The sequence below is a fragment of the Erpetoichthys calabaricus genome, chromosome 14 (genome assembly GCF_900747795.2).
Source record: "Erpetoichthys calabaricus chromosome 14, fErpCal1.3, whole genome shotgun sequence".
NCBI classification, from domain to species: Eukaryota; Metazoa; Chordata; class Cladistia; order Polypteriformes; family Polypteridae; genus Erpetoichthys; species Erpetoichthys calabaricus.
In genome coordinates this window covers 90,181,240-90,201,347 of record NC_041407.2, presented here as the reverse complement: position 1 = coordinate 90,201,347, position 20,108 = coordinate 90,181,240, and the positions used below count along the sequence as shown (strand labels likewise).

Below are 20,108 nucleotides of genomic sequence, written 5' to 3'. Positions count from 1 at the left end.
CTGTGGGAGGAAACCGGAGCGCCCGGAGGAAACCCACGCAGACACGGGGAGAACATGCAAACTCCAACATTAGACAGCAATTTCCAAATTCATGTCAGGTCTTAAATATTTATCAGAAACTCACTTTATGGCAGACATGTTCATTCCCTTAAGCTTTGTTTTTATCTCATTGATGTTCATCCCTTGGGCATCCCGGCATGCTTTGATTAAATTCAGAACCTGAAAAAGAATTAAGACTAGGACTAGGAATCGATTTAAAAAAAATAACTAATTAATTGCATTAATGTATGTAATTAATTGTGATTAATCACATGTAACATTAAAACATGTCATAAAATTAATATATAAATCATGAAGTAAATTTAATGTAGAATCAACACAAAGGAATTAAAAAAAATTAATGGCTTAGTTTAAACTTAAACAATCGCCTTAAACCTGCTACTACTTGAACAAGTACAACCTGAATTTGAATGCCTTTCTAAAAGGCAAGCTGAAAAGAATGCAATAAGAAAAGGAGGCCAATGCATTAATTATCAAACTAGCATAACATATGAGACACAGACGTGTTGAAGTAAAAATGAAACGATCGAAACAACTGCTGACTTTTAATGCACTACTGAGGCCTGACTTAATTTAAAGAATATGCATACATTAAAACTTGTGTTAAAACTCTGTAAATATTCTCCTCAATTGTTCAACACCATCAACAACTTGATAATTACACTCTACACCAGTTTTTTCAACTGGTGCACTGTGTAAATAACAGTATAGTACCCCTGTGTCTTGACCTGAGAGAGACCCACTCCTCAAGTGGTCAAGACCCATCTGAGGATGACCGGACTACCTGGACAAGCCGACATAAAATCAGCTCTGTGATCGCTGTTTTACAGACAGTTTTGCAAGTGTAGACATTTAATGCTTTTGTGATTGGTAGAATCGTTTTGTGCCTTGGGATTTTTTGGGTTAGAAAAAGTTGGAAAACACTGCTCTGCCTATACCTCTGCTCCTGGCACAGTAGATGCCATCTTGCTTAAAAACTGACACTGTACATTACTTGGATGGTATATTGCATTCTTTGCATACATTAGTGAAGATACTGCAAACTGGAATAATGGGCGGTGACAACCATTATTTACACTTCTATTTCATATAATGCTGTCATTATATCAGGGCAGTTAGCACTGTCAGCTGGCTGGCAGACTGGAGAGTTAAATACAGAGATACTAGAGACTTATTGTGGTTTTAGTGCCACTCAAAGTTAACTTATTTAGCACTTATACAATATTACAAAGATTTGATCTTCTTACAGAAACATGAAATGAAAAAAAAAGAGAGAAAGTGTTTCTGTGGCACCCCCTTTCTCCCACTTCCTGCACCTACAGTATGTCAATATGTATAAGTCAAGAAAACAGACACCAGTACTACGTGATGGCATGTGGCCTAATGTCGTGAACCGCATAACGCGAAATGGTAAACCTTTAAATGAAAACTTTATTTCACAAACATTTTAAAAGGCATCATATAAATACAATACTGGATGTGTATGTAATTCTTTAATTACTCACCTAACTTATTTGTATTATTGTTTTGTAATGTAAAAATATTTTTTAATGCGTTAAACAGGCCGCATTGATCACAAAAATTAAAGTGTTAACTTTCCCAGGCCCATTTAAGACACTAAAATATTCTCTCTTTTAATGCGTAATATAAAACTTAAACACCATAAACGGATCACATCTTGGATTTAAAACAGAGTAGGCCAGCAGGATGAAAACAGAGCAAATACGAAGATGCAAAAGATTTTAAATATATTTAAAAAAACAACAAGGAAAACGTCCTATAAATAGATGACTTTGACATCTGCATATTTAAAACATTCAGTGAAAAATCAAGATCTTCAAAAAACTATAAGGCACCTATACTCACTTGACTTTGGTGTGCTGTTAGGCCATTTATTGAGCTGTCAGCAGTCACCATGGAGCTGTTCCCCATACTTGTCATACCAGTACGAGCTGGTATGGCAATACTGTTATTACCACTAGTCTGCAAAATGAAAAACAAATGACAGACAAGTTAAAGGCAATACACAAATGTAACTATTAATAATTAATACTAACTATACAGTATACAGCAAACTTTCTGCACATATATTGACATGTAAATACAATTATTGCAAATGCATACAAAGTGTTATTTTAAAATAGTAATACTTTCATTATACCACACACAACCTGAGAGAGACTTCAAAATATCCATGAAAGTGAAAGTATTTGCTTCATCTTTTCGTAAAATTTATAAGACTTTTAATTAAAAAAAAATGTTGAAATTGCTCTCATACATAAGAATATCTTCTACTCTATATCCTCAAAATACAAAAAAAAAACTGAAGAATTTTCATTCCCAACAAATGTTGGTGTGTACATGTTAAATGACCCACGACCCAAAATTGGATTAAGCAGATAAAAGAATGTTACGTCTAATGGAGGTTGGTTTCTGTTTAATACATCTTCAGTTTAGTGTGGTGGACTAACACATTGGACTTCAAACAAAAATGCTATTGGTTCAAGTCCCACCACAAATTTAATGTGCAATATTAAAGAGGTAACTTTATGCGCCTGTGTTCCAGCTACTTAATATTGTAATTAATACATTATCTTTAGGTATACCACTGTTGAACTGATATTTTTCAAATATACCATTGACATATATTTAACAGGAGTCTGAAGAAGACCAGGATCTCATGATTCGTTGGTGGCTCAGATATCACCATGCTTGTTCCTAATTTTACCTTGACAGAATCTGAATTTCCCCCTTAGTATATTGTAACAGCTTTCATTACTATACATTATCAATACATTATAGACATGTATCAAGATTTTTTTTTCATTTTGCCAACTTTGGAATTGCCATCAGTAGGGGTGTAAATAAAAAAGCAAAATACTTCTAATTGGTTTTGCATAAAAAATGTAATGTGTTCTACATTCCTACAAATGGCATCACTCAAATGTTACTACTGCTGGAAAGATTCCTATACCAACGCTCTGTTCATGTTTAAGTTAAGCCTTTGGGTTTATTTTAGTTTTCATCACATTACAGTGAACAAAAATCTTAATATGAAACATGCAAACTCTATAACTAGGACAGTCTCTTCAACAACAGCTGACAGGAGCACATGAGAGCTTTTTTTATACCATATTTAGAACTCCATTCTCACAGGTCAAAAAATCTCAGCTGAAACTGTGTGCTGAAGTTCTTGTAAAGTTCCTGAAAATGCTAATGTCCTTAACATAAATGTGAAAAACAAACAAAGTAAGATGGAAAAACAAAGCAAGATGTCTTTCCCAGATTTTTTTTCTCTTGGTTAATTGACATGTAGAACTTTGGTCAATATTCGAATACTGAGTAATTTTTAAAATGCTTTGCTTGTGTAGTTGTGTAGTTTATTAATGGATTATAGAACTAAAACTTTAATGGTATGCATGTACCTCATCCCAGCATACATTTATGTAGCTCAAATAATTTTACTATAAATTAAAACAAACTTTCATCTTAAACATTCTAATGTCACCCATTGCTTGACAATGCTACTTCAAGTGCTTCGTTCTGTAGGATGCACCTACAGATACACACTGTTATTTTTTCTAAATGTATATTATTTACTACCAGTCATTATTTCCCAACATTACCCTGGAGATTATTGATATTTCTGCAATCAATTTCCACAAATACAGAATACATCTGTGTGGGACCAAATGAATCAAGGGGTTTACCTGTTACAGTAAGTACAATTGAATAATACTCATACTGTGGCATCCTACACAAATCCCATCCCTAATATATATGTGAAGACAGCTTCTTAATTCTACACAGTTCCGTTTGAATGTAATCATTTTAATTTCTTTTGTTAAGAACATGTATTTCAGAGCAAACCAACTGGTACATGAAAACAATGTTTTATCGATTACCATGTTAAACTATGTTTGAGCAGCCTAAATACAGTATGCATCATTTACAGTAAAGTTTAACAAGCAATGAAGTGTTTGAGCAGATGCTTCCAAATCCTGGGCAAAGTTTCATTAAGTCTTCCTTCTTAGATCAAACTACTACATGCAAATCTGAATATTTTTGTTGTGTCATAATATCTGGGTATTTTAATTGTTGGTCAGTTACGACTTAAATTTATGGATTTTGAAAAGTACAGTACAAGATACTTTATTACATGTCTGCATGCAAGGCCTTTTTTCATTCTTTTAGTTAAGCAATAATCTAGCCATAATGTCTTCTGCACCTATCTTAAACTCATGGTTAACGTGACGATTTTGAAAAACACACTGGTGTTTCTGCTGTACTCACTTCTCTTTTTCTTTTTTTAAATGCAGACTAATACTTTTGGCTTACCACATACTTTGATCTGATACATAGTTTCGGGAAATTCTTCATAGGACATAAATAAATTCAGTGACTACTTTTAAATATCAATAGCACATCATATTTTATTTGGTCTTTCTTGGGTCAGAAAGACCATCTAAAATATTCAGTATTGTTCCTCTGAACTGCTTTTAATACTTTAAAACTCATTTAAACAATAACAAAACACATTAATAAACTCTGGTTTCACAATAAAAGAAACAGCTCAAAATATTATACCTGTAGATGGTTTTTATTTAATTCTTAACACTACTATCAGCACCGCATATAAACTCAAGCAGGGGGTGAGCAACTGCTATTATACAAACAACACACGCATCTAGAACTCTTATGAAAATCAGCTTTGCAACAACTACTAAAGCAAATGTATTATTTAAAATTTTGCAAACTTGCCATCTAAATAGAGTCCAGTTCTAGAAACAATCCAGGGTAAAGGACAAAAATTCTAAAATCATACAGAATCATAGTACCCTAAGTTCTTGTCAATAAGCCGCGGCTTATCTAAGGAAAAAAGTTGTGAAAATGAAAAAATAGAATATCGGCTTATACATAAGTCCGGCTTATACATCCATCGCGGGGGTTGCGTTCCAGAGCCACCCGCGAAATAAGAATATCCGCGAAGTAGAAACCATATGTTTATATGGTTATTTTTATATTGTCATGCTTGGGTCACAGATTTGCGCAGAAACACAGGAGGTTGTAGAGAGACAGGAACGTTATTCAAACACTGCAAACAAACATTTGTCTCTTTTTCAAAAGTTTAAACTGTGCTCCATGACAAGACAGATGACAGTTCAGTCTCACAATTAAAAGAATGCAAACATATCTTCCTCTTCAAAGGAAGAAACAAATCAATATGTCTGTTTGGCTTTTAAGTATGCGAAGCACCGCGGCACAAAGCTGTTGAAGGCGGCAGCTCACACCCCCTCCGTCAGGAGCAGACAAAGAGAGGGAGAGGGAGAGTTTGTTTTTCAGTCAAAAATCAATACGTGCCCTTCGAGCTTTTAAGTATGCGAAGCACTGTGCAGCATGTCTTTTCAGGAATCAGCTTTACAAAAGATAGCAACGTGAAGATAATCTTTCAGCATTTTTAGACGAGCGTCTGTATCGTCTAGGTGTGCAAACAGCCCCCCTGCTCAATCCCCATACGTCAGGATCACAGATAGTCAGCGCAAGATTGACAGAAAAGTAAGCAATCTAGCTTCTCAGCCATCTGCCAATAGCGTCCCTTGTATGAAATCAACTGGGCAAACCAACTGAGGAAGCATGTACCAGAAATTAAAAGACCCATTGTCCGCAGAAATCCGCGATATATATTTAAATATGCTTACATATAAAATCACAATTTAAATGACCGCTACGCGCTCGTGTTGACTCGGCGACGCCCAGAGCAGAAAAACGCGCTCCGGCCACTCCAACCGCGCCATGCGGGGAGTGAGAGAGACGGCAATATCTCACACTCTCTCCCCCCTTAAAGAAATTAAATGGGCGCGAGTGAGACCACTGACCTCCCTCCCTTCTATTAGTTATAGGTTATAGTACGTTCGGCTTATCCATGAGTCCGGCTTATCTATGATACGATTTTATTTTAAAAATTCGTATGATTTTTAGTCTCCGGCTAATACATGAGTCCGGCTTATAGACAAGAACTTAGGGTAGTAATTTAACACTTACTGACACAGACACACCAAAACGAAGCTTTAACACTCCTCTTTTATCTAAAGTTGTTTTTTTAAACACTTCTCCCTCTCCCGCCTTCTCATATTCACTACATACACACTCTTTTTCATAAAATGGGCTGCTTCCTTTTATGACCAACTATTGTGAAACCTGCTGCAAACACAAAAAACCATAATACCACCACCAGCAGAATACTTTCAACTATTCTAGGTGCCAAGAAGGAAGGACCGGAATCCTGGCTGGCATAAAGGAAGGATTCCTACCCAGTCAGGAGGCTATAATGGAAGTACTGGACAAACAGGCTCAATGGAAGCAGGAGGTGGCAGTGTTCCTCAGAGCTAAAGTCGATCAGGATACCCGGAAGGTGGGAGTCCGGATATCCAGCCCTGCAAGGGTCTTTGGGGACCGCCAGATGATATTACCAGGGACGGACTACCTTGAATTCTGCACAACCTGGAAGTGCTCTGGACGATTTGGGCAGGGGACTGGAACACATTCACAGGTCAACTTCAAAAGAAAGCCTGTTGCCTCACTTTAACTGAGTCAGGAGGCAGTGGGCAACACTTTTTTGGAGGGGGAAGGAGGATTGTGTAAGGTGCATTTTGCTGTTGATTGTATGTGGAAGGTGTTCTGTCGAATAAAAATTCTTTATTTGAACCTGGAAGCTTCCTGGGTATTGCTGTGTCTATGGTTTGGGGTACAGTGCTGCTCCTTAGTGATTACACTATCAAAATGACCAATATACCACCCATTATCGCAATTTTAATTAGTTTTCTCTTGTTTTCTGTTTATTTAGGTTGTTATTTACTAATAAGCATAATAGTTACAAGAGGCTGCAGCCTTCCAGTGTCGTTTGCCTTGGTGTCTTTTGCTTGTCATTGTTATTTTACAATTAATGGAGCAAACGTAGCTAAAATAGAGTGACTAGGAAAAATGACAAAAGACTGTAGTGTTTAAAAACTATGGTAAAAATGCAAGGAGATTTCTAAATTTTTTGGAAATGTCATACAGAAGGGCATCTCATATTGATGCTATGTTCTGAATGCAGAATAAAAGAAAAAAAAGCTAATTAAACAGCAAGAGTTTAGAGGTAAAATGAGTCACTGATTGTGAAATTGAGTGTTACAAAAACCAGCAGCCAAACTGGTCCACCAGGGCTTAACTAGAGAAAACTAATCTAACTCTGTACATTTGTAGTTGTGGGCACTCAACACAAAATACCTAGTTTAATAAAATATTTGGAAAGAAATGGAGGAGAAAAAAATAAAGCACTAAAAATTGGTAATCTGTTCCATTTCACAAATCAGTTGCATGATACTCTCAGGAAACTAACCTAAAGTATAACTTTTTCAAACTAGGTTTCTATCTAATGCAACCTTAATTAGTTGCAATGCAGTTCTCCTGTGGCCTTTGTAATCTTTTCATTCTAACTTGCCAGTAGCATTTGCTCATTTGGCTACATCACTGTTGTCAGGATGCCTGCTGTTACACTATCTTTATATCTCAGGTATTATTATGGATCTGTGATGAATAGTCCGTGGGGCAGGGCACTTTAAAATAAACAATCGTGTCCTGTAGAGTGTGCAGACTCAGAATCGGGTGCGGGTGTGCACAAGCGGTTGGGGTTCCTGGCTGATTGTACACACGTGCGAGTGTCTGTCAGGTGCCTCATTCCCTCCTCAGAGATAGTGGCACATCTCACCTGCAACTAATCAAGTTAGTGTAAGAGAAGCCTGCACAGGATAGGAGAGGAGGTTAAAGAAAAGGACAGAGAAAAAGGGAGGAGCGAGCGAGAGCTGATGCGACCACAGGAAGCTGGCTGATGGGAATGGAGCCCTGGGGATGGGGCATATGGCTGATGCTCAAAAGGGGGCCGAGGATGGCTCTGTCAGAGCAGCCTGGGAGCAGGAGAAACCAACATACTCTGGAGGGACTCCCCCACAAGGCAGGGAAATGGCAGAGAGTGGAAAGGAGTAAGGCTAGGCAGCACCCCATGGAACGCTATAGGTCTGGAAGTGGGGACATGGGAAGGATTAAGGGTTGTCTGCGCCAGTTGGTTTGACATCTCTCCATGCTATGAGTCCTCAGTCTGAAGCTCTTTAATTAATTTTGACTTACATGAAATACTTTCTTTTGACCGATTCAATATATTATTTATATTTTGACATTTTAGTTAAAAAAATGCCTTTATTTGTTTAAAAAAATGCCCCAGGATTTCAATCAATGGCAGCAAAAAACTAAACTTACAGTTTTTCCTATGCTGATCGAGTCATAGCCATATAAGGACTGGTTAATCACATTCTGAATCTGCTAGCTTTTAATGTGTAATTTAATAACTATTATTCAAATTTCAGACATTGCATTTAAGATAAACAAAAATGAGTGTAAAAGGAAGAACACCACATATACAGATATTTATTTTGTGAACAAGTTATTAAGTATGCCAACGCTAACATATTTTTGACACTTACCATACCCTGTGGCTTGCTGAGGATCATATGGGCTTGGACCACTTCCAAGATGTGGGAAATCAGTTCATTCATATCCTCAAGAGGGGCAATTTTAAATGCCACAAGGCTCTTTTTACCCTAGAAAAATGACAGTGCACAATATTTTAAAAGTTTCTGTGTATATATAAACTATTAATAATATTTTACATGGAAGAAAGAAGGACATTTTCAAGCTGGTATTTACCTGAAATGAACGGAGATGCCCTGTAACTTTAACATATGTTCCTGGAGGGATTACAATGCTTTCACTACCTGCTTCCTATTTGGAAATTAAGACAAAGGGCAAAAGTGAGAACAAACTGCATTATTGAAATGGGCTTTCCCTTGAAAAAATAATTGTCAAGAATATGATTACAGATGATAATGCTCAGAGTCAAATGAAATGCTACACATTCATGTGTACAAAAACTGAAAGATCCTGATCAATAATAAATAACACTTTATTGATGTATTTAAATATGCATCCCACTTGATATATTAAAAGACTTCTGGAAGACTTTATGGAAGACTTCTCTTGCACCAAAATATTTAAAATATTTAAACACTGTTGGAAAACTGGACCCTGCCATTATCTTTTGTGCAATTAATGGCTTCTTCTTATGTTGTGTCCGAGATGGGTTTTACAGAGTAATTTATTTTTGTCACATCCAAAAGTCTTTTAGTTTAGGTTAACAAGGTGTCACTGATTGCAAGCATGAACATAACCTGCAACATCGTGGCAGTTCATTCTGGGTTCTTTTCTGCCTTAAACCTGGCTCCCCACAACCTCCACTGGATTGACAATTATTTCAAATGGAGAAAAGCTGCATAAATATTCTGTATTTATTTCAACCATTCTATACTTGTCATGATGTTGAAAACAATATACGGTTCTTCAGAGCTCTTTGGGGTATTATCTTGAAACTGACTTCAAATTAAAATCCATTCTTCAAAACTAAGCAGCTAGTGATAAAATATGAATTTACATTCATACTTACATCAGTGTCCACCCACTGTCTGACATCCATCAGAGAACTGGTCATATCATCGACTTTGTAGAGAATATTTGTTGGAGCTTTTTCCGCATTTCTTATTAGTCCCACGATGGATACCTGAGAGCAATTGGTATTGATAAAGCAATTATTGATAGCACTGAAAGTATTGATAAAGTGTGCATAAACTACACTAAACATAGAGATAAAAGAATGGATGATGTCTATACCTATCTAATTATGAAATTACAATGTCCAAATTAATATGAATGTGATCATTTTTAACAAGCAAATATTGCAGAGCAGAGAAGGAATAATTACATGATTATATCAGAGCATAAACAGTCAGAAAATTCCATGCAAATTCTTTTCAAGTGTAGCTCTATACCATATGAAGTTGATAAAAAGGTATAATGTACACAAGCAGAAAAGTAACAACAATAAAGAACTTGTCATGAAAGAGATCATACCAGTGCAGCTTACAATGACCAACAACTAAAAATTAGGAGGGAATTTATAGCATCATTTTCATGAGAATGATGTGATCATCATGGACTATCTGATAAACAAATTACCATACATTTAAAAATAAACAACAAAATCAAAATTTAAACTTCAGTATGTCAGTGCCAAATTAATTAGTAAAGACAAAGATTAATCAGTAAGCTTTCACTTCAATGCTACATTTATAAAAGGTTTTTAAGACTGCTTTTGTAACACACTTTTGTAATCAGGTCCGTCAGATTTATGATTTGCTGTTTTGAGATATATGTTTGAATCAGTGCAAGCAGGAAATATTAGCTGGTTAACAACACATATGGAAAAGCAATATTTAAAGGACAAGTCAAATTAATGGGATGTCTAGCGATTATGGAATTTTTGAAACACCAACTCAGGTTTCACTTAGGAATGACTGTATAAAGCAGTCAGTATCAAACACGTCTGCATTGGTTTTCTTCCTAATCCCTAAAGACATGTATATTAGGTTATTTGCTGCCTCTATATTATTGAACTATGACTAAGTGTGGGTGTGTGAGTGAGTATGCCCTGCAGTGTACAAGTATGCTGATCAAGGTTCCAACCTCTTATCCACCATTGCCAGGACAGGCAGTAGCTCCCCACGACTTTGAACTGGGTAAGTAGGTTAGAAAATGAATGGCCAGATGGATGGACTACTGTAGCCCCGCCAATTACATCCAAGGGAAAAATGCAAACATTAAATTCCCTTATTAGAGCAAGTGATTTAACAAGTTATCTTTTCAATACTCTGTATTAAATGTGAGCTGCTACAAAGTTAATAGCATTATAATTCCCATCTCATTTGTCCCACAACTGGACTCTAAAAGCATGCATGAATCATGCATGTTTATTTCTGTACTCAACCCAATAATGGGATAAAACTGTAATCAGCGACTGCTTTTTTGTCTTTAAAGAGAAGCAAAGTATCTTGTTTAATTAAAAGCTAAAACATGCAGGATTTTGGCAAGATACCTGCAAATCCCATTCTGAAATTGAAGTTCTAAAAATGTAAAAGTATATGAAGAGAAAATAAAGAACTAAGAGTTTCAAACAAACACTTAAAAAAATTAATTCTACTGATTTCTTAAAAAATAATATTTCTGTCACCACTATGTCTGTCTTTTGAATGTACAAATTATATTGGACACTGACCTGTGACAGTTCTACGTCTCCGATTCTGAACACCTCATCAGTCTGGGACGCAGACAGCAACTGGGACACTGTGCAAGGGATAATTTGTTGTGCTCTGGAGCGCTAAAAAACAGAAGCAAGACAGATGAAGTTTATGTAAACCTTCATAGTGGCTTAATTATAAAACAATACATTGACAAAACATGTGGGTCACAAAAGACAAACAGTATTACAAAGTCATTTAAAAAGATGGTTAACCGTCCATATTTACTGAATTACCGGTAATTAACTCGCAGTTAAAATGCAAATAAATAGGTTCTGACATATTCTGACTTGTATATAATTTTAAACAGACAAAACAGTGATCATAAGGTTACGTTAACAAACCAAGACCTCATCTTCAGTACTGAAGTTTTGTTTACTCTGAATAGAAGCTGTAAAAGTAGATCTGCATAACCTAAATACGAATGTGCCAAAATAAAATGCTGGAAATAGAGTTGCAGAAATTGTAAAGAGGATTACTCAATCAGCTATCATTATTACAGGAATTTAAAAATATGGTAATGCTTTGTGTGTCCTGGGTAGTGTGGTGCTGCAGTGATTATCAATTCTGTCTTAGACTCGGGAGATCTGGGTTTGAGGTTGGATCAAACCCAGCCAAACTGTTCAAGTTTCTATATTCTCCCCACATCCATACGATTACGCAGACACTGCCTTTTCCTCACACATTCTCAAAAATGTCTGTCGGGTAAACTGGCATCAATGAGTAATTTCAATCTGTACACAGGTATACTTTGCAAAGGACTCTTATGCTATTCAGAGATGGCTCACACCTTGCTCCAAGAATTGCTATAACAGGTTACTACTTTTGATTAATGTGTCTTTCACTGGAAAAAAGCAGAAATTTCCAGTTTTGTTTAACTTGCTCTAGTTTAGTGCATTCATAAATATTTTCTAAAAGCATTTCATAATGCATTATTTTTCCAACTGATACAGCTACAGCATGTGGTTTTTTTTTCCCCAAACTGTACGAGTACATTTTTTTTTATATCCCTTCAACTTTAAATTTAAAAACTGGAAAACATCATTACAAGTTCAAAAGTAAGAGACACAAAATTCCACTTTTTATATATACAGGTATGTGCCACTTAACGTTTAGGACACATTCTATGAAATATGATGCTATGCAATTTAGACATTGTGTAAACACTATATTACATAAAGTACTTAGTAAAGCTATATGGGATACTGTACTGTACCTGTCTTGACTAAACACAGAGAGAGAATACTATAAAGAGCCAGAGACGCGAGATACACTGGGTGCTGCTGCCAATGAGTCGAAGCTTACATGGTTATAAGTTATAAACTTTTTATTTGTAAGTAGGCAAAGCCCACAATAAAATAATGATTAAAAAGTATAGGAATTGCTTTGCATACAAGGGACATGAGACACACATGTTGCATGAAGGAAGCTCCTCTGTCCCATTCTCCTGATTTTTGAACTCTGTTTCTGAACACTGAGTTGTACGAGGACAAACATAGCCCAAACTGACATTAGTTGGCACATAGCTGTACATTTGTGAAACACTTAGCTTTCTTAGTGTCCCTTAAAATACAGACTTTTTAGATTCTTTAACAGCTCCTCTAAATCCTAGTGGGCTAACTATATATCTAATTAACAAACAATTGATTCTGACAGTTATTAAGCAAGTAGTATGGTTCAGGGGCACATCAGCAAGATCCAGAAGCACTTATTCAAAATATGTTTGTTTAGCTAGAGTTAACAATAATGCTGGAAGCATGTTAAAACTTTTAAGTATCATTAAGATCATATCATAAGATACTGCACTTTAGAACACTCTTAAAATGGACTGTGGAACACAGCAAAGCTATTCACCTTTATATCTCCAGATGAGGAATCTTAATCAAGTGAAACATCAGTCCATAAAGGCCACACTCACATCCACAGTCAATACTTAAAATAATATGCATGCATGTGTGACCTGGGAGGAAAATGGAGCTATTCAGAGAAAAATTACATGAACAGAGTGTGCAAGTGACAGCATCAGAAATCAATTCTAACCTTGAACCTGTCTGACAAAAGTATCATCCATTGTATTTGCTGTCTCTATTCCTTGCTCTCCCATCATTCTACTCCTTTAAGATTTCTCTACTTTCTCACTCTCTGTTCATCAACAGTGCATTATTTTAATAGTGACAATAGCAGCCAAAGATCTTATAGCTATCAGATAGAAAAACCCTGACCTTGTTACTTTCTCTGTCTGAAGACACTTTTACAGCCTAGCTCTGTTAAAATCATCAGCCGCCTGTATCAACAGTGTATCAGCTCAAACTCAGCAAGCAGGAAGACACTATTACTGTAATTAAGTCATTGATGACAGCGAACAGATAGACCAACTTAGTCTGTAAATTTTACTTTTCTCTCGTTCAGCCACACGTGTAGGCCTCCAGGTTTTTCCAGTGACCAGCTTGTTTTATTAATTTACTTTTTACTGCGTTTTCTTTTGTATAATTCCGGGGTGGGTTGAAGGTTCAAATTTATATATGAAAATGTTTTACTTTGGTATCCTCTTCCACTTTTTGAAATTAAGTTAAAAAATTTTTTAAAAAAATCATTGTGTTACCATGCCACCTCAAAAAAACTGTAGAATGAGTATTTTGAAAACAATTCTCTACAATAATAATATATAATAATACAGCAGAACAGAATCGGTGACAAAGGGCAGCCCTGGCGGAGTCCAACTCTCACTGGGAACAGGTTCGACTTACTGCCGGCAATGCGGACCAAGCTCTGACACCGGTTGTACAAGGACCGAACAGCCCTTATCAGGGGGTCTGGTACCCCATACTCCCAAAGCACCCCCCACAGGATTCCCCGACGGACACGGTCGAACGCCTTTTCCAAGTCCACAAAACACATGTAGACTGGCTGGGCGAACTCCCATGCACCCTCCAGGATTCTGCTAAGGGTGTAGAGCTGGTCCACTGTTCCGCGACCAGGATGAAAACCACACTGTTCCTCCTGAATCTGAGGTTCAACTATCCGACGGACCCTCCTCTCCAGAACCCCCGAATAGACTTTTCCAGGGAGGCTGAGGAGTGTGATCCCTCTGTAGTTGGAACACACCCTCCAGTCCCCCTTCTCAAAGAGGGGGACCACCACCCCGGTCTGCCAATCCAGAGGCACTGTCCCTGATGTCCATGCGATGTTGCAGAGGCGTGTCAACCAAGACAGCCCTACAACATCCAGAGCCTTGAGGAACTCCGGGCGTATCTCACCCACCCCCGGGGCCCTGCCACCAAGGAGTTTTTTGACCACCTCAGTGACCTCACCGAGTCCCCAGGCTCTGCTTCCTCATTGGAAGGCATGTTAGTAGGATTGAGGAGATCTTCGAAGTACTCCCCCCCACCAACCCACAACGTCCCGAGTCGAGGTCAGCAGCGCACCATCCCCACCATACACAGTGTTGACACTGCACTGCTTCCCCCTCCTGAGACGCCGGACGGTGGACCAGAATCTCCTCGAAGCCGTCCGAAAGTCGTTCTCCATGGCCTCCCCAAACTCCTCCAATGCCCGAGTTTTTGCCTCAGCAACCACCGAAGCTGCATTCCGCTTGGCTTGCCGGTACCTATTAGCTGCCTCCAGAGTTCCATAGGACAAAAGGGACCGGTAGGACTCCTTCTTCAGCTTGACAGCATCCCTCACCGCCGGTGTCCACCAACGGGTTCAGGGATTGCCGCCACGACAGGCACCGACCACCTTACGGCCACAGCTCCGGTCAGCCGCCTCAACAATAGAGGCACGGAACATGGCCCATTCGGACTCAATGTCCCTCACCTCCCTCGGGATGTGGTCGAAGTTCTGCCGGAGGTGGGAGTTGAAGCTACTTCTGACAGGGGGTTCTGCCAGACGTTCCCAGCAGACCCTCACAACACGTTTGGGCCTACCAGGCCTGACCGGCATCCTCCCCCACCATCGAAGCCAACTCACCACCAGGAGGTGATCAGTTGACAGCTCCGCCCCTCTCTTCACTCGAGTGTCCAAGACATGTGGCCGCAAGTCCGACGACACGACCACAAAGTCGATCATCGAACTCAGGCCTAGGGTGTCCTGGTGCCAAGTGCACATATGAACACCCCTATGCTTGAACATGGTGTTTGTTATGGACAATCCGTGACGAGCACAGAAGTCCAATAACAAAACACCGCTCTGGTTCAGATCGGGGGGGCCATTCCTCCCAATCACGCCCTTTCAGGTTTCACTGTCATTGCCCACGTGAGCATTGAAGTCTCCCAGCAGTACAAGGGAGTCCCCAGAAGGTATGCCGTCTAGCACCCCCTCTAGGGACTCCAAAAAGGGTGGGTACTCCGAACTGCTGTTCGGTGCATACGCACAAAAAACAGTTAGGACCCGTCCCCCCATCCGAAGGCGGAGGGAGGCTACTCTCTCGTCCACCGGGGTAAACCCCAATGTACAGGCTCCAAGTCGGGGGGCAATAAGTATACCCACACCCGCTCGGCGCCTCTCACCGGGGGCAACTCCAGAGTGGTACAGAGTCCAGCCCCTCTCAGGGAGATTGGTTCCTGAGTCCAAGCTGTGCGTTGAGGTGAGCCCGACTATATCTAGCCGGAACCTCTCGACCTCGCGCACAAGCAGGCTCCTTCCCCTTCAGAGAGGTGACATTCCACGTCCCAAGAGCCAGTTTCTGTAGCCGAGGATCGGACCGCCATGGTCCCCGTCCAACTCACACTGCACCCGACCTCCTTGGCCCCTCCCATAGGTGGTGATCCCATGGGAAGGGGGACCTACGTTGCCTCTTCGGGCTGTGCCCGGCCGAGCCCCAGGGGTGCAAGCCTGGCCACCAGGCGCTCGCCATTGAGCCCCACCTCCAGGCCTGGCTCCAGAGGGGGGGGCCCCGGTGACCCGCGTCCGGGCAAGGGAAAACGTCGTCCAAAGTTTTTATTCATCATAGAAGGTTGTTTTGAACCGCACTTTGTCTCATCCCTCACCTAGGACCAGTTTGCCTTGGGTGGCCCTACCCGGGGCATAAAGCCCCAGACAACAGAGCTCCTAGGATAACTGGGACACGCAAACCCCTCCACCACAATAAGGTGGCGGTTCGAGGAGGGGCTTTTATGGACAGAATTTCTAGGGACAGCCATGGTGTTGAGGGGGTCCGGTTTAGTGGCCTCAGGATTGGGTCACTGCTTTTTGCAGATGATGTTGTCCTGTTTGCTTCATCAGGCCGTGATCTTCAGCTCTCTCTGGATCGGTTCGCAGCTGAGTGTGAAGCGGCTGGGATGGGAATCAGCACCTCCAAATCCGACACCATGGTCCTCAGCCGGAAAAAGGTGGAGTGCCCTCTCAGGGTTGGGAGCGAGATCCTGCCTCAAGTGGAGGAGTTTAAGTATCTCGGGGTCTTGTTCACAAGTGAGGGAAGAATGGAGTGTGAGATCGACAGGCGGATCGGTGCGGTGTCCGCAGTGATGCAGGCTCTGCATCGGTCTGTAGTGGTGAAAAAGGAGCTGAGTCATAAGGCAAAGCTCTCAATTTACCAGTCAATCTATGTTCCTACCCTCACCTATGGTCATGAGCTATGAGTAGTGACCGAAAGAACGAGATCGCGAATACAAGCGGCTGAAATGAGTTTTCTCCGCAGGGTGTCTGGGCTCTCCCTTAAAGATAGGGTGAGAAGCTCAGTCATCCGGGAGGGGCTCAGAGTAGAGCCGCTGCTCCTCTGCATCGAGAGGAGTCAGATGAGGTGGCTCAGGCATCTGATCAGGATGTCTCCTGGACGCCTCCGTGGTGAGGTGTTCCGGGCACGTCCAACCGGGAGTAGGCCCCGGGGAAGACCCAGGACACGCTGGAGGGACTATGTCTCCCGGCTGGCCTGGGAACGCCTTGGGATTCTCCCGGAAGAGCTAGAAGAAGTGGCCGGGGAGAGGGAAGTCTGGGCATCTCTGCTCAAGCTGCTGCCCCCGCGACCCGACCTCAGATAAGCGGAAGAGGATGGATGGATGGAATAATACAGCAATAGAAACAATAGTGTCATTTTCATAAACATCATATACACTGTATGCAGAAGACACAGGCACAGTAACAGTAAACAGAAAAGTTGTTTTATTATAAGTGCAGCTTTCTTTGTTTAAATGTCAGGTTTTCTGAAGTTCATGTAATGGGCATTGCTTCAAAGATGCCTTCACCATTTTACCCTTAGGCAGACACCCAATCAGCAAACAGTGTATTAGCTAAAGCTATGGTCTTGAACCTGCAACATGCCAGCTCACTTACTCTGTGACCCTAAGCAAGTCACTTAACTTGTTTATTAATAAAAATATATATATATATCTCAACAGTTAGCTCCAGGCAAAAACATAATATCAATAACAATAATAATAGTAAAGTGATGATGATTCCCAAACTATACCTCACATGGCCAAGTCACCAAACCTGCAACTACCAACAAGAACCTCACAAAAATTCTCTCTAAAAATACACATTGCCACATTCTCCTTTAGGGGAATTATTGAGCATGGGAAAGGCGCTATATAAATAAAAAGTATTATTATTATTATTTAAAACATCTGACCTTACCTATTTTAGGCCTTTCTAAAATGGTTTCCCACCTCACATCTTGCTCAGGATGCGGAGAATATTTAGCAGTTTTTCTGGAGTATTGAATAGCATTACACACTTCTTTATAATCCAGTTGTATTATTTCCCTCCAAGAAATACTCACCGATTTTTTTTCTCCTTGTGTTGCAGCTGGAGATCCGAATCCTCCGGGGGACTGTGTATAGCCTCCGGCCATCGATTCGCTGTAGCCTCCACCAAAACCTTGGGCAGCCAAATACAAAAATTATGGTGCTACTTGTAAAAATTGGCCTTTTCCTCGTAAAATTACAGGCATCTTAATTCCTTACATCAGTCATATTTTTTTTCAATAAGTGGCTGTGTTTTCTGCAAAATAATGGAGGTGTCCCGCCTTGGATTAGTTCTTGTCTAGTACTTCAAAAGTGTCCTCTTTAAAATGTAATAAACGTGCAATACTGCCAAATTCAGGTTTTGTATGCTTTAGTATTTTCATAAAAACCACTTTGCTTGTTAATTACTTAGTTCACAAGTACCGTAAAGATCTCTTGTAAAGATGGCAACGATGCTCCGTCTATTTTTCTTTCTTTCTTTAATTATTTTTGCTTATTACAGTTCACTAATTATTCACTCATGCAAACAAGGTTTATTAGTAAAGTGCTTATTTATTTATCTGCCTAATTCCTGTATGGTTTAAGTGTATCTAGTTATGTAGATGACGCGGCCAAGGACCGTAATTAGGCTGTGATAAAATAGTTATAAAGTATTTCGGTTTTGGTTATTCCTAGACATGTAACGTCAAACAGGTGATTTTAAGTTATCCTGGTAATAACACCTCACATATGCAGAAGAAAAGAATTTTACTTGGACAATTGACAAAGCCCTGCCCCCAAGCGCAGGTATCAAGATACTATTAATATTACGACTATTAATACTAGGATATTAAAGTAGCTATAAAAGCTACTATAACTAGGCATACACTTACCTTCGTTGTTCCACATGTCTGGAATCAATGTGTCCACTCCACCTACTGTGTTTTGTGGATTATTTCTTAAAAAGCATCCAGTGTTTTCAAGTGCACGTTCTTTGCAACTGCACTTTTTTCCGCGCGCTCTGAGGCTGACAGACAGAACCGCCAAGAGACGCAGTCTGAACAGCTAGACCAATCACCGGCCACCATCCTGAACAGTAACAACCAATGAGAATTGCTTATGTTTCGCCATTTTTCGTCGTCATCAAATCGCGCGAACAACACTTGTTCGTAGTAGTAAAGGCCGATCTGCTTTCCCGGGTCGGTTTGTATATTTACAAAAACTTGTAAAAATGTGCGTTGAGCTAAATCAGTTACTCGTCTACTAGTGAAAAAACCTATCATGTTTCACGCGTTATGAGCTGTTGTAGAAAATATTAAAGTACAGGTTCTTTTGTATTGTTTAATGCATTTTGTCTTTGACAGTAACACTAACTTTGATAAGAGAATAATAGTGCGTCAAGCTTGCTTGGGTTAGCTAAATAGCTGGTTTATCACAAAAAGTTAAACTTAAAACCAATAGCAAGCCGATGTTCTGTGTTTACGATGTTGTTTTATAAATCGCATCTATCAGTCTATTTAATGAAGCCTACCCAGTGTATGGTCTTGGAGACATCACTGTGCTCCAGTAACGAATCAGGCTGTCACAGAGCAAATGTACACACGCACTCACACTAAGTTCGAGTCGACCAGTTCAGGACTTAAAAATAATCGGAGCATGTAAGGAAGCCTATCCGAACGTGAAGAATGTAAAAGGTCCACACAGAAGAAAATCCAGTAAGGAAATTCAAAAAGATTATAAATGCCAGAGTAAAGTGGATTGACGTCATTAACCAGCAGTATCTCCAACGGATATGAGAGACTCCCGTTTAGCTCCTGGTCCTGTATGAGACCCTTTATTTGAGAGCCGGAGTACGCTTCGCTGGGTTTATTTTTAGTTACCAGAGAGACAGCTGGACTACACAGCAATGGACGGCAAATTAGGAAAAAAAAAACGAGTAGGGGCCATCCTCACATTATCCAGCGAGGTACGCTCAAGCACGACATTGACCGAGGAAGGGTCAAAATGCTGACAAAAGACCACAAAAGATGGAGACTCCTAGCACTCCAAATGCAGTGGAAAGAAGTAAGACTAAGGTAAACAGTATAATTTTCAGCTACACTCATGTGAAAGATAAGCACACCCCTTTTCATCAAATGTGGACAAGATTTGATCTTCATTTAAA

General features: G+C 39.8%; 1 protein-coding gene across 1 annotated transcript in view; it reads right to left on the bottom strand.

Moving 5' to 3' along the window:
* rpa2 (replication protein A2) overlaps nt 1-19,012 on the bottom strand; it is a 20,256-nt gene extending 1,244 nt beyond the window's left edge. The window contains exons 1-8 of the mRNA XM_028819468.2: nt 18,838-19,012; nt 18,001-18,098; nt 11,261-11,362; nt 9,596-9,709; nt 8,803-8,877; nt 8,580-8,696; nt 1,927-2,043; nt 125-219 (exon numbers count right to left, since the gene is read on the bottom strand). Of these exons, the coding sequence (XP_028675301.2) occupies nt 125-219; nt 1,927-2,043; nt 8,580-8,696; nt 8,803-8,877; nt 9,596-9,709; nt 11,261-11,362; nt 18,001-18,098; nt 18,838-18,853 (734 nt within the window). The 5' untranslated portion in view covers nt 18,854-19,012. The remainder of the gene's footprint in view (nt 1-124; nt 220-1,926; nt 2,044-8,579; nt 8,697-8,802; nt 8,878-9,595; nt 9,710-11,260; nt 11,363-18,000; nt 18,099-18,837) is intronic.
* Nucleotides 19,013-20,108: the final 1,096 nt, after the last annotated feature.